At 33.0% G+C, this 20387-nt stretch overlaps 1 protein-coding gene across 1 annotated transcript; it reads left to right on the top strand.

Moving 5' to 3' along the window:
- The first annotated feature begins 17748 nt into the window (after positions 1-17748).
- On the top strand, positions 17749-20115 carry LOC115977786 (peroxidase 64-like). Its single transcript, XM_031099805.1, has 4 exons — positions 17749-18003; positions 18438-18626; positions 19196-19358; positions 19639-20115. Exons 1-4 carry the CDS (start codon positions 17806-17808, stop codon positions 20040-20042), a joined length of 954 nt encoding a protein of 317 aa, XP_030955665.1. The 5' UTR covers positions 17749-17805; the 3' UTR covers positions 20043-20115.
- Positions 20116-20387: the final 272 nt, after the last annotated feature.

The raw sequence follows: 20387 nt of genomic DNA, 5'->3' as shown, positions 1-20387 counted from the left end.
AATTGACTCATCCACAATCTTCATCCTTTGATTTTCCAAATTCCTCTACTCTCACCCTCTCCATTGATACATTCTTAAAAGGTATATTAGCCAAATCCTTATCTCATCATACCCATATTTGTGAGAAGGTTATTTGGTACTTGGGAAGCAGTTTAGAAGGGACCAATTCATTATGGTTAATGCAATGGGTTATTGCGGGATCCGGTAAGTTAGAGAAAACAAAGTTCGGCATAACCTTGTTGGAGCAAGAAGCTTGGAGGGCTTAGGTGCACTAGGTAGATTAGGCTTGAACAGTCTTCTACTATTCATATATCCCAACTTCATTCTCTAGTGGATTATTGACCACTTGGAGGGCGGCAGAGAGGTTTTTCGCCAAAGACTTCGGTTTCCTCTTTGATAACACATCGCTGTATTGTTTTTGTGTTTGCATCTCTCTTCCCTTAATCTTTACCTTTTAATTACTGCTGTGATTGTGATAATTTCGGTTTAGATTTTTTTACCAATTCTGTTTTAGCTTATTTTCATATTCCGCACTTACATTGTTTGATTATAAGCTTGTGTTGGTAATTTGTAAATTGGGGGTTTACACGTTCATAGGTGTTTTACACACTATTTAAACTTTCACATTTAACGTACTTTTTTTTAATTTTTTAATTTTTATAATTTTAACGTACAACTCAATCAAATAATATAAACGATCCATCTCTCTCTTCCTTCTCTTCTTCTCAACGTAAACCCATCACCACCAACAATAACCTACCATCGAAAACTGTAAATGAGTTGAGCTTTGTTAAGTAGTGCATGTTCAAGCTTGGTTCGTCAGGAAAAATCAAAAAATTGAGCTTGGTTTAAGCTTGTGACAAGCTTAAAAATAGTGTTTGAGCTTGAGCTCGTGGGAAAGCCAAAAACCTTGAGTTTGGCTTGACTTAACTTGATTAATTAGTTAAACCAAACTCAAGCTTAATATCAAGTTCAAACTCGAGCTCAAGACAAATTTTTGAGCTTGAGATCTAAAAAAATTACATCATTAAATGCTTAAATCTCTAAAATTAAGAAAAAAGAAAAAGAAAATAGTATACTCATTGAGCAAGATTTATGTACTATACTTAAAGTGCTATTCCTAAGGTTCCTCTTTTAAAATTCTGCCATGTGGATTTTTTCTCATGGGAAGGAACTCAAGGAAGTGTATTTTTTAGTTAAGTAGCCACATGGCTGAATTTTTAGAGGGAAATCTAAGGAACAACACCTAAGATACTGTACCTAAGTTTTATCCATACTCATTTTATCATGCATCTAGTCTTACTTATGATTAGCCATTATTCAAATTAATAATTTACATAATTAAATTCATTCATTCATCATTCCTTGTCTACAGCTTCAACAATTTTTCAAAATACAATTTTTACATTCACATTAGATGGTGAAGGTCTAGAAAAATACCTGTTTGTAACTATTATGAATAAGAAAATACTAATATGTTTCATAACTTTACTTTAGATGATTAATAGTGAATGATCATATGTGGCTTACTTAATTATTTATTTATTTTTAAATGTAACTATAGTCTAAAGTGGTTCTTGATCAGTTTAAAGGGAAGGAAAAAATTAAGGTAATATAGGTAGTGGTCTCATGTTCGTCATGTCATTATTAAGATATGTGTAATGAGTATATTTAGCTAATACATATAAACTTATAAATGAGTCTATACTTGAATTGTTATGTATCAAGCCTAATAGCTCACGAGTTTGTTCGTGAACAAATTTTTTTGCTTGGGCTTGGCTTGTTTATTAAACAAGTCTAAAACTAAGGCTCAAGCTTGGCTTATTTATAAACAAACAAACATAAACAAGTTTTTTATCGAGTCGAGCCCGAGTTGTTAATGATCGGCTTGGTTCATTTACAGCCCTAATCGAAACTCAGCCACCACTTATAAACACCACTTCCCAAAAAAAAAAGCCACTCCAACCATATAAAAAACCCCATAAATGACCCACAGATAACTCACTGCAAAACCATAAAATCTCACCAAATTAAACCATGAAAGTCTCAGCAAGCAAACCCAAATTTCCAAAAAATTTAGAAAGAAAATGAGAGCTAAATAAACCCACTCATGTCTGTTGTACATATAGGCTATAGCTCAGTTGGCAATGAAAAACGATGTTGTTTATGAAAAACGGATGACTCAAAACTATGTTGTTCCATTTAAAGAGTGCATGCGTTGGAAATTTGTTTTAAATGATCACACGTGAGACAAATAATTAATACGGTGACATATTAAGTAAAGCACGAACACGGAACAAAACCATAGTTTTTAGAATCGGACCGGACCGTGAAAACCGGGAACCGGGATGAAAACCGGATTTTTAAGCATAAAGAACCGGATTTTTTGTTAATTCCATGAACCATTAAAACCGGGGTTGGACCACATGAACCAGTGAGAACCGTGCAGTCCAACCCCTTACCAATTTTTTTTTTTAAAAAAAAAAAAACAACTTTACACAATTTTATTCTATTTAATTAAATTATCCATCTCTTACAGAGAATAAAAAAAAATTATAATTAAAATCCTTCAAAGATATTCAACTTTACTTCAAAAATTAATCATAAATTTTAATGTTTTCATGGTTATTATTTTATTTTATTAACTTTCTTATTTAATTATTAAATATATGCTTGAAAATCATTAAATTTCCCTCACATAAATAGATGTATTGTCAATTTTGCTAGTTTTATAAATTTAATATCTATATTTAGGCTTTAATTAATTATTAAATTAATTATGATGTCATCACGGTTCGACTCCAATTCGACCTCGGTTCGACCTCAAAAACCTTGAACCTCTCCCTTTTACTGTTTAATGAACGGTCCGGGTCTGAAAACCTTGAACAAAACACGAAAGCGTTTTGGTCTGGCTATTCTTAGAATCCTCCAAGACTTTGTGTTGTGTAATGAACCATATCATCTGGTTGTTGATAATCATCTTGGCTGCACCTATCAAAAGGTAATCAATTTTTTTTACTTATTTTTGTTTGGGAATAACTTATTTAGCTGAGATTGAAAATTTTTTGCTGAAAGTGTTAGTGTGGGTGTGTGTTCCCAACACTTTTATAATTCTTTATTTTTTAGCTGTTGGAAATTTATGTTGGACAATAAAGAATAAAATAACTGTTGGACAATTATGAGAAAAATAGTCGTTGGGCTTTTATGAGTGGTAAGTTTGGATTACAAATAGCTTGTTTAAAAGAGTTTTTATTCCACCATTGTCTTTTAGTTCCTATTTATTTATCCTAAGTATGGTTAAAGCCTTTTGGTACCATATTGATGCATGTTTTCTTTAGTTGCTTGCCTTTCCTATTTCGTGTTTGTAACATGTGGGGGGTTGTTGGTGTGGGTGTGTGTTCCAAACACTTTTATAAGTCTTTATTTTTTAGCCGTTGGAAATTTATGTTGGGCAATAAAGAATAAAATAGCCGTTGGACAATTATGAGAAAAATAGTTATTGGGTAATAAAGGGTTGGGCTTTTATGGGTGTTTAGTAACCAATAACTATAAGTTGTTATTGTCATAAATAGTCTATCTAATAGTTATCACTATGCCCTTCCCTATAAGTCTTTTCTATTACTCTATATTTTCCTAATACATAATTTCTATTCTTTTATCTCCCACATATTTTTCAACAATTTATATTTGTTCTAAGGAAAGGTAATAGAGGGTTGTTCTTAAACCTTCATGAGTGGAAATGCGTCCATCACAAAAGTTAATGCTATAGTCTAATCTTGGGAGGTTATTTGGCCAAGAGAACCAGTCACATCGAGTTTTACTCCAGGTGGCATGAATAAACCTTTAAGGACAATGCTTTCGCAGCATGATTCTATAGTATTATGAGCTTGTTCTAAACTATCTTTATTTTATATTCTAGCTAATTATTTAGGATATTATTTGTTGTATCAAAACTTGTTTATTCGCTAAAATATTTTCAACAATCTTAAAGGTTGAACTTCGTGTTTTAAAATGGATAAACAAGTTATTGATTATGAAATTTTATGTTGTGATATGATATTATGTTTATAAAGAAAAAATGATAGTAGTTATATTCGTAGATATAATTACTTATATCTTTTGTGGAGTTTCTTTTGCTATATGTTTAATCTAAACAATTTGGTGGACTAAGAATTTGAAAAGAAAAAATAATGATGTCCATCCAAACGTGATTTTGATTCATTGATACATGAATAATATTATGCAATGTTGTCTTGAAACATGGATACTAACACATTGCACTTGCAATTTGTGTGATAAATTTGTGCGATACTATATGTTTATCATATTTAACAAAATTGGTGTCTATTGAAATATGAGGAATATGAGATTGAATAAAAACATATGTGTTTTGAGAAATGTTTTTTGGAATTCATAAAAAAATAGTTAATGATCATTTTTATGAGAAATGAGATAAAAAAAATTATTTTTTGGCACAATTGTGAAAGAAAAAAATGGTGTAGACTTATGGTGAAGGCATTCCTATTGTTAAGTGGGATCAATAGTGTCGCATCAACTTGGTACTCCTTTTGTATAATGAAGTTACAATGATACTACTTTCTTTGTCCCAATTTGTTTGTCATGTTTCAAAAATCAAACTTTTTAAGGAAACATCATTTATTATCTTGTCTGCCTTTAAAAAAAATGTATAAGTTTCCAAAACTATTCTTAAATAAATTTATCAAAAAATTGGAATATTAAGTATCCATTTGGATACTAATGATAACGTTGAGCGTTTGCGTTTTGGCCTTTTTTTTTTTTTTTTTTGAAGCGCATTTCTGTCTTTTCCAGTGAGTTTCATACATTGTTCAGAGGACCCATAAACCTCTTTTTTCACCAAACTTTCATTAAAAATGGGTCCCACAGTACTATTCATACATTTAAAAATTAATTTGCTACAGTGTTTTCAGTTTTCAGCAAAATAAGCGGTATCCAAACACATCCTAAATCTGAAATTACATGCATAAAAATCTGCTCCTTACCAGTATTAGCATTTTTGAAATTACATAGCACAAGTTGTAACTTATCCTCTTAATCAAATTTGAAAAATCTACAACTACCACAATACAAAAACTATTGGGTATTGGCTCCAAGCAATTTTGGATTACTTCAAATACAAATTCTAGTTTATCTTTTTAATCAAAATTTTAAAACCCAATACTTCTAAAAGACAAATTGTAACTACTCTAAGTCAGGAATTTTATTGGCGCCAATTCAAACCTGAATTTTTTTTTTTTTAATGGTGGCTGGAAAAAAAATTTCCTAAGTGAAATTTTTTGGCAATATTTCATTGCCTATAAAATTTTCATACGTAAATAGATCTAGGGTTCCTCTCTTCAATTCTTGCCTTTCCAAACAAAGTAAGATGAGCGACTTGATAGTTGATAAAGACAAAGTAAGATGAGTAGATTGTTCATATATTTATTTTTTTTTTTTGGCGTTTCATTAATTTGGAGAGAATGGAGTGTAAGATTCCATCAAAGAAGAAGAAGAAGAAAAACAAAAAAAAAAAAAAAAAAAAAAAAAAGAGAAAAAAAGAGAGAGAGAATTGCGTGTAAGATTGAGTTTTTTATCAACTTTTTTTTTTAAGAGTTATTCTTAATGAAACAACTAAAAAGGTGCCCAATTAGTTTGATTTTTTAAATATTTTTTTCTTTTCAAATGGTTTTGGAAATAAAGGACAAACAAACTAGAAACAGGACAATATTTTAGGACATCCCAAAATAAAATAGAGGACAAACAAACTGGGATGGAGGGAGCATAATTAAATTAAATATTATCTTCCTTGCCAAAGTATTCAAGTAATCATTTATGGTTGTGTGAATAAGAAATTGTGAATGATTAAACATTTTTATTATACAATTGTGGTATAATGATGTCCAATTTTACAAATATTAAGTGTCTTATTCTTGTAAAATTTTGAACGTTCCTAAGAGTGGTTTCTAGTAGCTAAAGGCTATTGGCTCTTTGTACAAATGCTATTATTTTTTACATCTCTTGACACAAATATATGAAATGAGAAATTATGGAAAATAATTAAAAATTCTTATATAAATAAAAATGATCAAACTAGTATGTTGGGCTAGTGGATAAGCTTTAGTGGGAATAAATATTCCTTTTATCCACCAAGTGCAAGAGTGATATTAATATATATATATATATATATATATATATACCCACACACATATTTTTATTGGCTATATGTGCTGTTTTGAGATGGTGGATAGGTTTTTGTGAATTTGAAATAAAAAAAAACCTTGCAAATCCGTAACAAAAGGAACCATACTCCTTAGTTTGGTACATAGTAATTTGGTTGATTTAAAATACCCAATGACTAGAGGTGGTAAGAGATTTTATGTGATCTTTGCTAATGACCATTTTATATTTACTTGGCTTTGTTTATTAAGAACCAAAGATGAGGTTTTGGAAATTTTTATAAAATATAAAAAAATGGAGTTGAGTATGGTGTAAGCCTAACTTGGTATACCTAAAATTGTGTGGGTGTTTGGCTAACATTGTTAGGACATATGTGATTCACTTGTTAGAAACATATGTCACTATTTTATGTAATTGGCTAATCTTTTGACAAAATGCACTTTACTTGTATTTGGGTAGATCTAGGATGTGTTTAATACTTCAAAAAACCTTGTTTCAAGTTCAAGTGTTAAAGTCATACAAGTCTGTCCAAGAATCAAGTGAGAAAGTGCTAAATTTTAAAGCTCGATAGCTGCTCGACACCTCTTGACACCTGGCTTATCTTTCGAGCTCTTCAGTTGCTTCTTATCGCAATCTTGACACCTCTCGATAGCTAGGTCGATCGATCGAGCAAATTTCTGTCCCCTCAACACTTGCTTGACACCTCCTCGATCAATCGAGAATTACGAAATCAGAATTTTCAGATCTAATTTTCGTCCCATGCTGACATGTATGTGTAGGGTTTCTTTTGTCACAACCCTAGAAATATATAAGGCTTATTTTAGAGGCCGTCACATAAGAGAATACAAGGAGAACATATGTAAAAGGTAACCGATGCCTTATTCTTTCTGAAAGAAGCTACTGCGTCTTTTGCGCCTTAGGGTTTTGTAACCAAATGCTTCTTGATCTTCATTATTGATGAAGTGAGGAACTTTGCAGCCAACATCTTCTTCTGGTTGGTGTGTTAGTCATGTACTGAGAGCCGTGCATCATTGGTTAGTCACGTACTGGGATCTGTGCAAAAAGGGTGGCGTTTAAATATTGAAGAGTTTAGAGGTTCTGAAGCGGTAGAAGGTTTCTACTGTGAGTTCATCTATGGGGATTGTAAAGTCTAGGGACAAATGTTTTGTACTAGATTTGAAACTTCTCTTTACTATAGTAAATTGCTTTTCGGGAAGGTTTCCCCCTAAGTTTTTTACTGTGAAACTAGTTTGTTTCATTGGTTTTCTTGGATCATCATATCTTGTCTTATTTATTTTTCCGCTACATGATTTTGAAATGATATTGATGTTTGTTTGTTTTAACAAGTTTTATTCATAATAAATCTAATTAACAACTTGGGTTTAAAACTTGTTAATTCTATCAACCGGGGTCTAAATTTCCCAACAAGTGGTATCAAAGCGGGTACACTCTAATTGGATTAATTTGATGGAACTAATTATGCGTACTAGAAAGTTCGTATGAAAGTTTTTTTATAGGCTCTAGGTGAACAGGTATGGCAAGCTGTTGAAGTTGGCTAGATTAAGCCAAAGGAAGTGCCAATGGATTGGAATGATGCAACAATCATAGCGGCAAATTTCAACAGTAGGGTCTTGAATGCTTTGTTTTGTGGGGTGACCAATGAAGAATTCAAGAAAATATCATTCATAGAAGTTGCTAAGGAAGCATGGACCATTTTTGAGACCACCTATGAAGGTACCAAGGCAGTAAAAACTGTTAAGTTTCAAAGACTCACTAGTAGTTTTGAAGAAATAAGGATGGAGGAGGATGAGACATTTGATGAGTTTTATACTAAACTCAAGGATATTGTGAATTCTGCTTTCAATCTTGGAGAATCTATTGTGGAATCCAAAATTGTTAGGAAAATCCTTAGGTCCTTACCTGAAAGATTCCATGCCAAGATCACTGCTATTGAGGAAGTGAAGGACATTGATCAACTTCCTTTGACTGAGCTTGTAGGGAACCTTCAAACTTATGAGATGAGATTAGGCTCAATGGGAAAAGGTGGAAAGAGTAAAAACTTGGCTCTTAAGGGTATAGAGGAAGAGATTAAGGACTTTGAAGATGAAGATGAAGATGAGGATCTAACTTTCATAACTAATGAGATTATCAAGCTTCTTCAATTTATGAAAAAGGATAAGGGCAAACCTCCTAGGAAATCTAAATCCTTAAGGAAGGGCAAGAATGAGAAACTCCTCATCAAATGCCATGAGTGCAAAGGTTTTGGTCATATGAGGATAGAGTGCCTAAACTACCTCATGAAGGAAAAGACCAAGGAGTCAAAAGATAAAGGGTTGGCTGCTACTTGGAGTGATACTAAGAATGAATCTTCTGATGAGTATGTGGGTGAATGTAGTCACGTTATGGCCTTTGCTGCCTCAACCGATAAGGTGATTGTGGAGAGTGCTAGTGACAGTGAAAATTCTTCTGATGATGAAGTACCCAAGAAGATGACCCTTTAGGAAGCTTATGATAAGCTATTCACTGAATTTATAAAATCTGAAAATACTTCTCATCTTTGTAGAAAAGATCTTAATGAGGTAAAAACTGAAAAAGCTGATCTGTTAGTCAAACAAGATGAGACTGCAAGGTTAATTGAGACTCTTGTTATGGAGAACATCTCATTAGAAGAGAAAGTCAAGAATCTTGAGGTTGAGCTTAGTCAAGCTAGAACTCAAATAGAGAGGATGTCTAGTGCAAAGCTTGATGAGGTATTAAGTGCTTAAAAGCCTAGTTTTGATAAAACTAGTTTAGGATATACTATTTCTTTTAGCCCTTCCTCTTCCATGGCTTTTAGATCAAGGACTGTATTTGTGCCATAATCTGAGATAGGTGATAAAGGTATGAAATCCAAAACTGTTTTGGCTAATTCTAAATCCTTTGTTAGACATCATGTTTGTCACCATTGTGGTGTTTCTGGACACATTTGTCCTAATTGCTTTAAGTTGTATCCTCATAAGTAATTGTCCAAACGGTTACAGGCTACCTCTCAAGGACCTACACCTTTGTTTAGAGAGTAATTAAAAACTTTGGGCTTTTTAACTCACTTTCAGGAGAATTTTAGTTCTTCTATGTCCTTTAATAGACATATCAGGACACGTGCCTTTTCATCTTCACAGCTAAAGACTCGTGCTGTGTGGGTGAGAAAGGAGCCTAAGACTTAATTGTCTTTTCTATTTGTCCTCTGCTTTAATTCTTTCTATCTAAAGTAGGACTCTCTTTGCTTGATTTTTTATTTGCTTTTGGAATTATGCTTTCATGCATCTGCACCTTTCTATCATGCCTTCATGCATATGTATATTTCTTTCATGCTTTCATGTTTTTTGTCTGTTTTTGTTTGGTTGTTTAGTCTTTATTTTGCTTGTTTTTCAAAATAAAAAGAGAAAAATTTTAAAAATACAAAAATAGTGTGTCTTTTGTGTACATTGGTACTTATGTACCTTGAATGGCCATTGAAACAAAGTTTTCTAAACGTTGTATCTTTTGTAGCTTAGATGAGTATCTCCGTGCACAACTAAGCAAGTGAGCTTTGTGGCTCTTGTTTGTGATGAGTAAGATTAAGTTATCTCTTATACTTAACACTCGTATCACTCTTTTTGATCGGAAGGACTAGAAAATCCTAAGAGAAAGGCATAAATAACCATCTCACCACTGTTGCCCACCAATCATGAAATAACATCTGTATGTTTCGGCATAACAAAAGTGCAATGTCAATGACATTTGTGTGCTTCGGCATAGCAAAATTGGAATGTTAAAAGCTTAACATAATTGGGTATTTCTTTTCTATCTCTTATATGTTCATTCATGATTTGCTTAAAAAGAAAAATATGCAAAGAAAAATAAAAAGCAAAAAATCAAAATGCTTTTAAATATGATTGCAAGCGTGTCTTTTAAGAGTGTGGGAGTTATAGGATGTACCTCGAAGGTGATAGTCCTTATCAAACAGTTATGATTATGTGTGAGTTAAAGTGATTTTCTTATATCTCAAATCGTCATAACATGTATATACTTATGCAATCTTGCGATATTTTTTACACACAACACGTAATATTTTTTGTTACTCTTGATACATGTGCAGGTACAACTTAATTTGGTCATCACAAGGTTTATATGTGTTAATGTATGCTCACTAAACTGTCTTGACTTGTTTTTGAAATATAAAATTGGTTAGACTTGTTTAGTGTGTGTGTGTGTTTTGGGATCTATGTGCATAACATTTTTCTTGTTGAGAGATTTGTTTTTCACATGTTTTGCATCATTTTATTATCTTGTCATCCATAGCATATTGTTTCATTACATTCATGCATTTATATGGATTTCTTGTACCCCCTTGATCATCCTTGATCATTTTTATGTCTCTTGGGTGAAGCTTTCAAGCTTCTTGTACCCTTTGTCAATCATGACAAAAAGGGGGAGAAATTGTGGAGACTTTGTGGTTTTTTTTTTAGATTCTACATGTTAGGGGGAGAAATACATGCCTTAGTAAGGGGAAAATGTGCTTCATCTTGTTAGGGGAGTGCTTACCTCCTTCTTCTTGTACACCAGTCTTGTGACCATGTTTACATACATTGTACTTTTTCTTTTTTATATGTTGATGTATGTTTCTTTCACCTACCCTTACATGTGTTGTTTCTTTTCTATCTTTATACACATGTTTCTTATACATTGTATGCAATTTATTATTTCTGTCTCACATTAAGATGTCTTGATGAGTTTTGTTTAAAGTGTTTCAGAAATACAAGTTGTCAAAGTCTTCCTTGCCATGAACTCTTTTCTTGCAAAGTTTTTCAAGAGTTTGTGTTAAGATAGATTTTATTGTATTTAACAAGTGAATATGAGTTGAGTGATTTATGATTTCTCTCATATGTTCATTTGTTTGTTGTGATTTTGTCACGGATTGCCAAAGGGGAAAATTGTTAGGATATATATAATTCACTTGTTAGGAACATATGTCACTATTTTATGTAATTGGTTAATCCTTTGACAAAACACATTTTACTTGTATTTGGGTAGATCTAGGATGTGTTTAATACTTCAAGAAACCTTGTTTCAAGTTCAAGTGTTAAAGCTATGCAAGTCTGTCCAAAAATCAACTGAGAAAGTGCTGAATTTTAAAGCTCGATAGCTGCTTGACACCTCTCGACACCTGGCTTATCTATCAAGCTCTTTAGTTGCTTCTTATCGCAATCTTGACACCTCTCGATAACTAAGTCGATCGATCGAGCAAATTTCTGTCCCCTTGACACCTCCTCGATCGATCGGGAATTACGAAATCAGAATTTTCAGATCTGATTTTTGGCCCATGTTGACATGTATGTGTAGGGTTTCTTTTCTCACAACATTAAACATATATAAGGCTTATTTTAAAGGCCGTCACATAAAAGAATACAAGGAGAACATATGCAAAAAGTGACCAATGCCTTATTCTCTCTAAAAGAAGCTATTGCGTCTTTTGCGCCTTAGGGTTTTGTAACCAAATACTTCTTAATCTTCATTGTTGATGAAGTGAAAAACTTTGCAACCAACATCTTCTTCTAGTTGGTGTGTTAGTTACGCACTAGGAGCCGTGCATCATTGGTTAGTCACGTACTGGGATACGTGCAAAAGGGGTGGTGTTCATATATTGAAGAGTTCAGAGGTTCTGAAGTGATAAAAGGTTTCTGCTGTGAGTTCATCTACGGGGATCGTAGAGTTTAGGGACAAAAGTTTTGTACTAGATCTGAAACTTCTCTTTACTATAGTGAATTCCCTCCTAGGTTTTTTACTGTGAAACTAGTTTGTTTCATTGGTTTTCTTGGATCATCATATCTTGTCTTATTTATTTTTCTATTGCATGATTTTGACATGATATTGATGTTTGTTTGTTTTAACAAGTTTTATTCATAATAAATCTAATTAACAACTTAGGTTTAAAACTTGTTAATTCTATCAACCGGGGTCTAAATTTACTAACAAGCATGTTACCCAAATCTAAAAGGAGAATATCTCAAAGTGTAGGGGTACTTGCCTAAGGTCATGCTACATGAACCTAAAAGGAGGAAACTTGATTCTTCTTAAATATGTGATTGTGTATTTATTGGTTATATTTACTTTAGTTCATGATATAGAATTATTTTCATCAATAATGATGTATTTTGAATTTAATACTATTGTTGAATCTTAAAAATACTTTCTTTAAGTATGATTTTCCTTTGAAAAATTAGGAAAATATGTTCCATGAACCTATTGATGCTTCTAATGATCTTATTGTGATGTGCAAGAATTGAGAAGAAGTAAGTGAACTAGGGAGAAAAAGAGTTACGGTAACAATTTTCTTACCTCAATTGTTGAAAATGAACATGTAAGTTATTATGATGCAATTAAATTTGTTGATGCACCATTATGGTTGGAAGCTTTTAACAAATTATTAGATTATGCCTAATTATATTTGGAATGGGTTGAGCTTCCACCTAAGGTTAAGCCTATTGGTTGCAAGTGGGTGTTTAAAAGAAAATTATAACCAAATGAGATCATAGACAAGTACAAGGCATGCTCGGTAACTAAGGGCTATAAGCAAAAGTATCATGTTGATTATTTGATACTTATTCTTCAGTTATTTGATACTTATTCTTTGATATATGATGCTTACACATGGATTTGTGATTTTTGGTGAGGATAAATGCATATATAATAAGTTAAATAATAATGAAGGTATCATTATTTGTTTATGTGTTAATAACTTACTTATATTTGGAACTAACCATAATGTTGTGCATGATACTAAATGTTTTTTTTGTCTCTAAATTTGATAAGGAAATTTTGGTTGAGGCAAATGTTATTTTAGGCATCAAGATCCTTAGGGATAATGATTGCATTGTACTATCATAATCTCATTATGTGGAGAAAAAAAAAATTCAACACTTTGATATGTGACCTATGTCTATTATGCATGACTTAAAAGTGCACTTGTTCAAATATTGTAGAGATAATGTTTCACAAGATAAATAAGTACAAATTATTTGTTGTTTAATATTTTTGACAAACTGTAGTCACCCTGATATTGCATGTGATGTTGGTAGATTGAGTAGATACACTCATAATCCTAGTATTGAGCACTGGGATGCAATATCTATATTATTGGGATATTTAAAAGGGACTTCTTATTTATTTATTTATTTATTGTCATATTATGGTAATCTTGTTGTTTTAGAAGGATATTATGATGCCAACTCGATCTCTTATATAGATTATGTGAAGCCCACTAGTGGATATGTGTTCACACTAGCTGGAGGGGCTATCTCTTGGAAGTCGTCCAAGAAGACTTGCACAGTGAGATCTAACATGGAAATAGAGTTAGTGGCTTTAGAGAAGGTTGGGTCCGAAGCTGTGTGGCTTAGGAGTATATTAATTGATTGCCAGGCTGCCATAACACATGTTAAGAGCAAAGTTTATAATGGGAAAAGTTAACATATCCAATTGAGATTGAGGCACCTTATTGATATTGATGTTATGTCATTGGACTTTGTAAGGTCTAAAAGGAACTTGGTTGATCCTTTGATCAAACCACTAGCAAGAAGGCTAATGTGTGAGACATCTAAGGGGATTGGACTAATACCCAAGTTGTGACACTGTGACTAATGCCCAACCTCCATGATGGGTGATTCCACGCAAGAGGTTAAATGGGTAGAGGTCATTAGTGGTCCATGTGGGCACTATCATTTGTTATGTGTTTTCTACTATCTCGGCAAGAAGATTAGTGATGAGTCCATCCTTATGGTGTGAGACAATGCTATGTTGCAGAATTTGGTGAGGTTGAGCTTTAGGCTCTTAATGGATACACATCCTTACCTGTTGGGATGGGGAGTATCTGCACGCACTCTTGATGGATGCTACCGACTAAGTTGCAAATTGTTGGAGGTTGAGTTTTATGCTCTTAATGGATCCATATCTCTACCTGTTGGGATGGAGTGTATCTGCATGCACTCCTGATGGATGCCACCGACTAAGTTACAGATTGTTGGAGGTTGAGCTTTATGCTCTTAATGGATCCATATCCCTACTGGTTGGGATAAGGTGTATGTGTGTGCACTCCTGATGGATGCCACCGACTAAGTTGCAAATTGTTGGAGGTTGAGTTTTATGCTCTTAATGGATCCATATTCCTATTTGTTAGGATGGGGTGTACCTGCATGCATTCTTGATGGATGCCATCGACTAAGTTGCAGATTGTTGGAGGTTGAGCTTTAGGCTCTTAATAAATCCATACTCTCTACCTGTTAGGATGAGGTGTCCTACACGCACTCCTGATGGATGCCACCTATATGAGAGTGGAAGTTGTGTCACTTCCTATGAGACTTTTTAGGTAAGTCTCTAGAGCTCTCATGAAACCTAATGGCGCATGGTTTGGATAAGGTGCCAACCCGTTTAAGAACAACCTTGGTAAAGAAAGTTATGTGGGTGGTAAGTTTGAATTACAAATAGCTTGGTTAAAAGAGTTTTAACTCCACCATTGTCTTTTAGTTCCTACATATTTATCCTAAGTATGGTTAAAACCTTTTGGTACCATATTGATGCATGCTTTTTTTTGTTGCCTGCCTTTCCTATTTCGTGTTTGTAACATGTGAGGGATTGTTGGTGTGCGTGTGTGTTTCAAACACTTTTATAATTTTTATTTTTTAGCCGTTGGAAATTTATGTTGGGCAATAAAATATAAAATAGCCATTGGACAAATATGAGAAAAATAGTTGTTGGGCAATAATGGGTTGGGCTTTTATGGGTGTTTAGTAACCAATAACTATAGGTTGTTTTTGTCATAAATAGCCTATCTAATATTTATCACTACGCCTTTCCCTATAAGTCTTTTCCATTACTCTATATTTCCCTAATACATAATTTCTATTCTTTTATCTCCCACATATTTTTCTACAATTTATATTTGTTCTAAGGAAAGGCAATAAAGGGTTGTTCTTGAATCTTTGTGAGTGGAAATGCGTCCATCACAAAGGTTGACGTCATAGTCTAATCCTGGGAGGTTGTTTGGCTAAGAGAATCAGTCGCACCGACTTTTACTCTAGGTGGCACGAATCAACATTTAAGGACAATGCTTTCACAGTGTGATTCTATAACATTGTGAGATTGTTCTAAACTATCTTTATTTTATATTCTTACTAATTATTTAGGATATTATTTGTTGTATCAAAACTTGTTTATTCACTAAAATATTTCCAACAAAAAGTACTATAGATAAAGGTAAAAGATAGATGAAATAGTACAGTGGAACCCACGAATAGTAGCAAAAATAAGTTAAATAGTAAAAAAAGTTAGTTTTTTAAGCCAATGTCAAACGTGCACTAAGACTATCTTTCTTCTTGTTGTTGGGCTTAGTTGTTGTTGTTGTTTTTATTATTATTATTATTAAAAATTTTAGTGGATTTTAATTATATTTTGTGGGATCACAATGAATATTGGAATTGTGAGTTTTGCGAGATTATATTGTTGGAATGGTGAATTTTGTGTTTTCAAAGTATTTCCACTCCCAATCAAACACATGAAAATATTTTCTAAACATGTTAGAGTATAATAAATTTTTTTGAAAATATATTTTCAGTTGAAAATAATTACTCTTGGAAAATATTATTAGGTCGAAACAAATATATAATTGCTAATTAGGGTGCACGGGGCTCCTGTATTTGCATTAAGTACCCCCTTAGGTCCTAAGGTGCTTGTATATATACACCTGCTTCCTTCTCCTAGCCATTGGAGGTGTTTTAATGGTGGCTTCAATGTGGTATTTGTAATGCCTCCGTGAGGTGTGAATGAGAGGATCTTTGTCTCTCCAACGGTAAGGAGACTTATTACTGTTGTATAACGCCTTGCCATTATTTGTGAATTAATGGCTTATCCTTCATCCAATAGATATGGCTTAGGACGGAGACTGATGTGATGGTTCCTTTGTCCACTAGCCCCTCTTCTAGACGAGGAGGTTGCCTGAGGAAGTTAGGCCGAGTCCATCATAAGCTATTACTTATGAGTAGTTGTAATGGATTATCCCAATTATTAGCCGTTGAATTTGGAAACTCTGTACTAGTCTTTTTCTTTTTTTGGGTAAACAACTATGTACTACCGTACTAGTCTGTACCATATGAACTTTATATTACGCAAGGGTACCACTCTATATTCGTTACAACTTACAACCCTCTTCAGGAAATTAACATATTCTTTTATAAGGTCTTTACTCGGTAGGTTCACTGAGCTGATCTAATGAAAATTAAAGGCCATTCCTTTACTTCTGTACTAAACCAAGAAAAAGTTTATCAAGGAATTCGGCAATTACTAGGTCTCATTTCCAATATTTATTTCGTTTTCCTTTAGTCATTTTTAATTTGCATCCAAGGTTAATTTTTCGCATTGGTCATGGTTTTCACTTTAGTACCCTTCAAAAGGGAGGAAAGTACGTGATGCACAAAGCTCCCATTTTTGTAGTATGTGGGAGAGATCATAATAGACAGTGTTATACTGAATTTTTTTCTTGGAGAGACTGATTCTGGGACTCAAAGTCTCAAACCCCGTGACCCATTGCTTTTGGTGAAAAGAACTTGCACAATCGAAGCCCAACCTCTAATCACATGAACATCACTTTCCAAGGACGGAACCAGGATTCGAACCTAAGGAAGGCCAAAGCTTAAAACCAAAAAAAATTATGAAAATAAAAACTAATATCTATTTCCTATTCAACAAAATACTACATACAAAATAAGTATTTCTTAAACATTTCATATTATAAAAATATCAACAAAGTATAACATACAAAATAAGTATTTCTTAAACATTTCAACACATTATCAAAATGGAAGTCGATGCTATTTTAAATCTCTAAAGTCGTTTATGATTAATTCTGTACCAAATTTTGCAGCAATCTCATTTTCAATGTACAAAATCAAAGACTTAAATCACAATCACACAAAGAATTAAATTAAAACACAAGAGACAAACATTATTTCATATATATAATATATTGGCCACACGGCCCACACCACACAAAGTGACAAAGACAAAATTTAATAACTCAGCACCAAAGACTTTACAATCATTGTCTAACATCTATCCCGATCAAATAATGCCTCCCATGTATATTTCATCTATCTACTTCTACGAAAAAAATGATGCATAGTTAAAATTCAGCATTAATAGTGCTGCCAAATCTAGTGCACTCAAACAATCATTGGTCTCAAGCACAAACACAATTTCTTATATATACTAGGTTTTTTTTTTTTTTTTTTTTTTTTTTTTTTGTTGTGTGGGGGTGGGGGGGATGGCCCCCCTCTGCCTTACTGTAGGTCCGTCGACACTTTCTAAATAACTACATGAAATGTGACTTGTCCTCTTTTGAGCTTGCTTCAATAATACGACTCCAATAAAGCTATTCTTGATAACCAAATTAACTGACAATTATATTCTCCACAACCACTCCAAGCTTGAAGCGTCCCCTAGCCTTTTGCTACCTCACTGTATAAATGACATCCCCCATCTCTGAGTTTTCACCGACAAATAGCACAATACAATATAGCTCAATTGACTTGACTAGTTTCAACAATGGTAGCCATACTAGTTGCACTTGCCCTTTTCATTCCCTTTAGTTCTTCAGTGAATGCACTGAGCTTGAACTACTATGACAAAACATGCCCACGTCTTGAGTCCACTATTACCAGTGCTGTCAAAAATGCCATGATAAATGACAAAACAGTTCCAGCAGCGCTGCTTCGGATGCACTTTCACGACTGCTTCATAAAAGTAATCATCCTATGCTTATTTTTATTTATATCTATTTATCATTTCTGTATATAATAAAATGAAACTCTTTAATTTTTTGTTGACTTTTTCTTTTGTTGTCACATAAGAATTTGAAAATCAGATTTTTCCACATCATTTTAATATATATATATATTAATTAATTAATTATAAATAGTGCTAAACTATATTAATTCGTTTAAAATAACAATAGCTCATTCTCTTTTTTAATAAAGCAATCAAACACTAAACAAATTCTTACTATATTAAGTTTGATTTCTCTAAATAAACTCTAATATCATATATAAATAATTTTTGTCAAACTCTTCTGTAACATTACTCAGGTTATATATTGAGCAGTGTTAATAAATATTTATAAGGCTTGCGTTGTTCTTATATATGTAAACCTACTTGGTACTTCATGTTTTGTGATTAAGGGTTGTGATGCTTCTTTGCTGCTGGCATCAAAGGGAAATCAAAAGGCAGAAAGAGACGGGCCTCCTAACATTTCATTGCATGCATTTTACGTCATTGACAATGCAAAGAAAGCGGTGGAAGCATTGTGCCCCGGCCTCGTCTCTTGTGCTGATATCTTGGCTTTGGCTGTTCGTGATGCTGTTGCTCTGGTTAGTTTATCATGTCATAATGATAGTCATTTGGAAGAACACTACTTAACAACTATAATATGGCTTATTTAATTAGTAGTCATATAATTTGTTAAAATGATTCATTGATTAGTTGTATGATTAAAATACACGTGGATTCTAATTGCCATCTCCTTTAACCGGTTCAATTTAGAAAAAAAAACATTTGTCCACAATATATAACAAGAGTCTTAATTCAGTAACGATGGGATGTAAGACCCATGTTTTACACTATTCAATAATAAATTATCACATCAATTCTTTACTTAAAACTTAATAAATCTTACTATACATAATAACATCTTAATAAACTCAGTTAATTTAGATTTTTCAATGGGTATTAAAATTGATTAAATATGGTTGTGTCTTAGGATTGAAGAGGTAAAACTTGAGTTTTACATCACATTCTCTTAAAATTTAATCTCATATAACATTAGGGTAGAGTAGAAGTCTATCATGTATATAAAAAAATTAAAAATTATCATAACAATGAAAGCCCAATATCTAAGCTTATAGTAGTACTTTTTTTTGGGTCTGGTTTGATGTACTAGTCTGGAGGTCCCACTTGGCAAGTACCAAAAGGAAGAAAAGATGGAAGAATCTCAAGGGCAATCGACACCAGACAATTGCCATCTCCCACTTTCAACATCTCTCAACTACAGCAAAGCTTCTCCCAAAGAGGTCTTTCCTTGGAAGATCTTGTAGCTCTCTCAGGTATGTTTCTATATATATAGAAACCATCTTACACTAATGCCCTGTTACTTCATCCCTGCATATATATATATATATATATTTATTTATTTATTTACTTGCCCTGTTGAGTCATATTTACTTGCCCAACTGGGTTTGAAATCAAATCATAAATCTTAAGCTAATAAAGCTATAGTACTTGCCAATTGTTTAGTAATTCTTAATCATGGCATTGATTTCTTCTTCTTTTTTCTTTTCTTTTTTTAAATAAATAGTTGACCATCTTATTGATACACATTTGTAGGGGGTCACACACTTGGATTCGCTCATTGCTCATCTTTCCAGAACAGAATCCATAACTTCAATGCCTCCCTTGACATAGACCCGTCACTGCAGCCATCCTTCGCAGCCAGCCTACGAAGCATATGTCTGGCGCACAACAAGGCGAAAAATGCCGGCACCACACTGGATTCTACCACCGCAACATTTGACAATGTATACTACAAGTCACTTCTTCAAGGGAAGAGTATATTTTCTTCGGATCAAGCTCTACTCACTACCCCAGAGACTAAAGCATTGGTTTCTAAGTTTGCTAGCTCCCAACAAGAATTTGATAAGGCTTTTGTGAAGTCCATGATCAAGATGAGTAGCATCACTACTAGTACTGGTGGGCAAGAGATTAGGCTGGATTGCAAAGTAGTTAGATGATTTTAGCAGCGTGGATTTAATTATAATGTGATTGAGCCAGTCCAACTTAAAATTATTGTCTCTTCCAGTCCAATTTGATTTTTTTTTGAGGGATCGAAGGAATAAATGTGGCCAATACGTGCAAGCGTCTCTGCATGCAAGTTTGTATTTAGAATTGAAAATTACTTATGTATAAGCATACTTAATATAATAAACATGTGTTTTGTCACTAAAAAAAAGAAGTAACAAAACTGTGTGCTTAAAAATGTGGAAGCTACGTTATGTACTAAAAGTTTGTTATGTTGATTTGAAAGTAATTTAATTTATTTATAGTCATAATTATTCATTTTTAATTCTTTATTGATT

The sequence above is a fragment of the Quercus lobata genome, chromosome 2, assembly GCF_001633185.2.
Source record: "Quercus lobata isolate SW786 chromosome 2, ValleyOak3.0 Primary Assembly, whole genome shotgun sequence".
NCBI classification, from domain to species: Eukaryota; Viridiplantae; Streptophyta; class Magnoliopsida; order Fagales; family Fagaceae; genus Quercus; species Quercus lobata.
This window is presented reverse-complemented; position numbering and strand designations above follow the sequence as displayed.

Coding starts and splice junctions, on each gene's coding strand:
- LOC115977786 (XM_031099805.1), top strand. CDS start 17,806: ATGGTAGCCATACTAGTTGCACTTGCCCTTTTCATTCCCTTTAGTTCT. Junction 18,627..19,195: donor TTCGTGATGCTGTTGCTCTG/GTTAGTTTATCA, acceptor TTGATGTACTAG/TCTGGAGGTCCCACTTGGCA. Junction 19,359..19,638: donor AGATCTTGTAGCTCTCTCAG/GTATGTTTCTAT, acceptor ACACATTTGTAG/GGGGTCACACACTTGGATTC.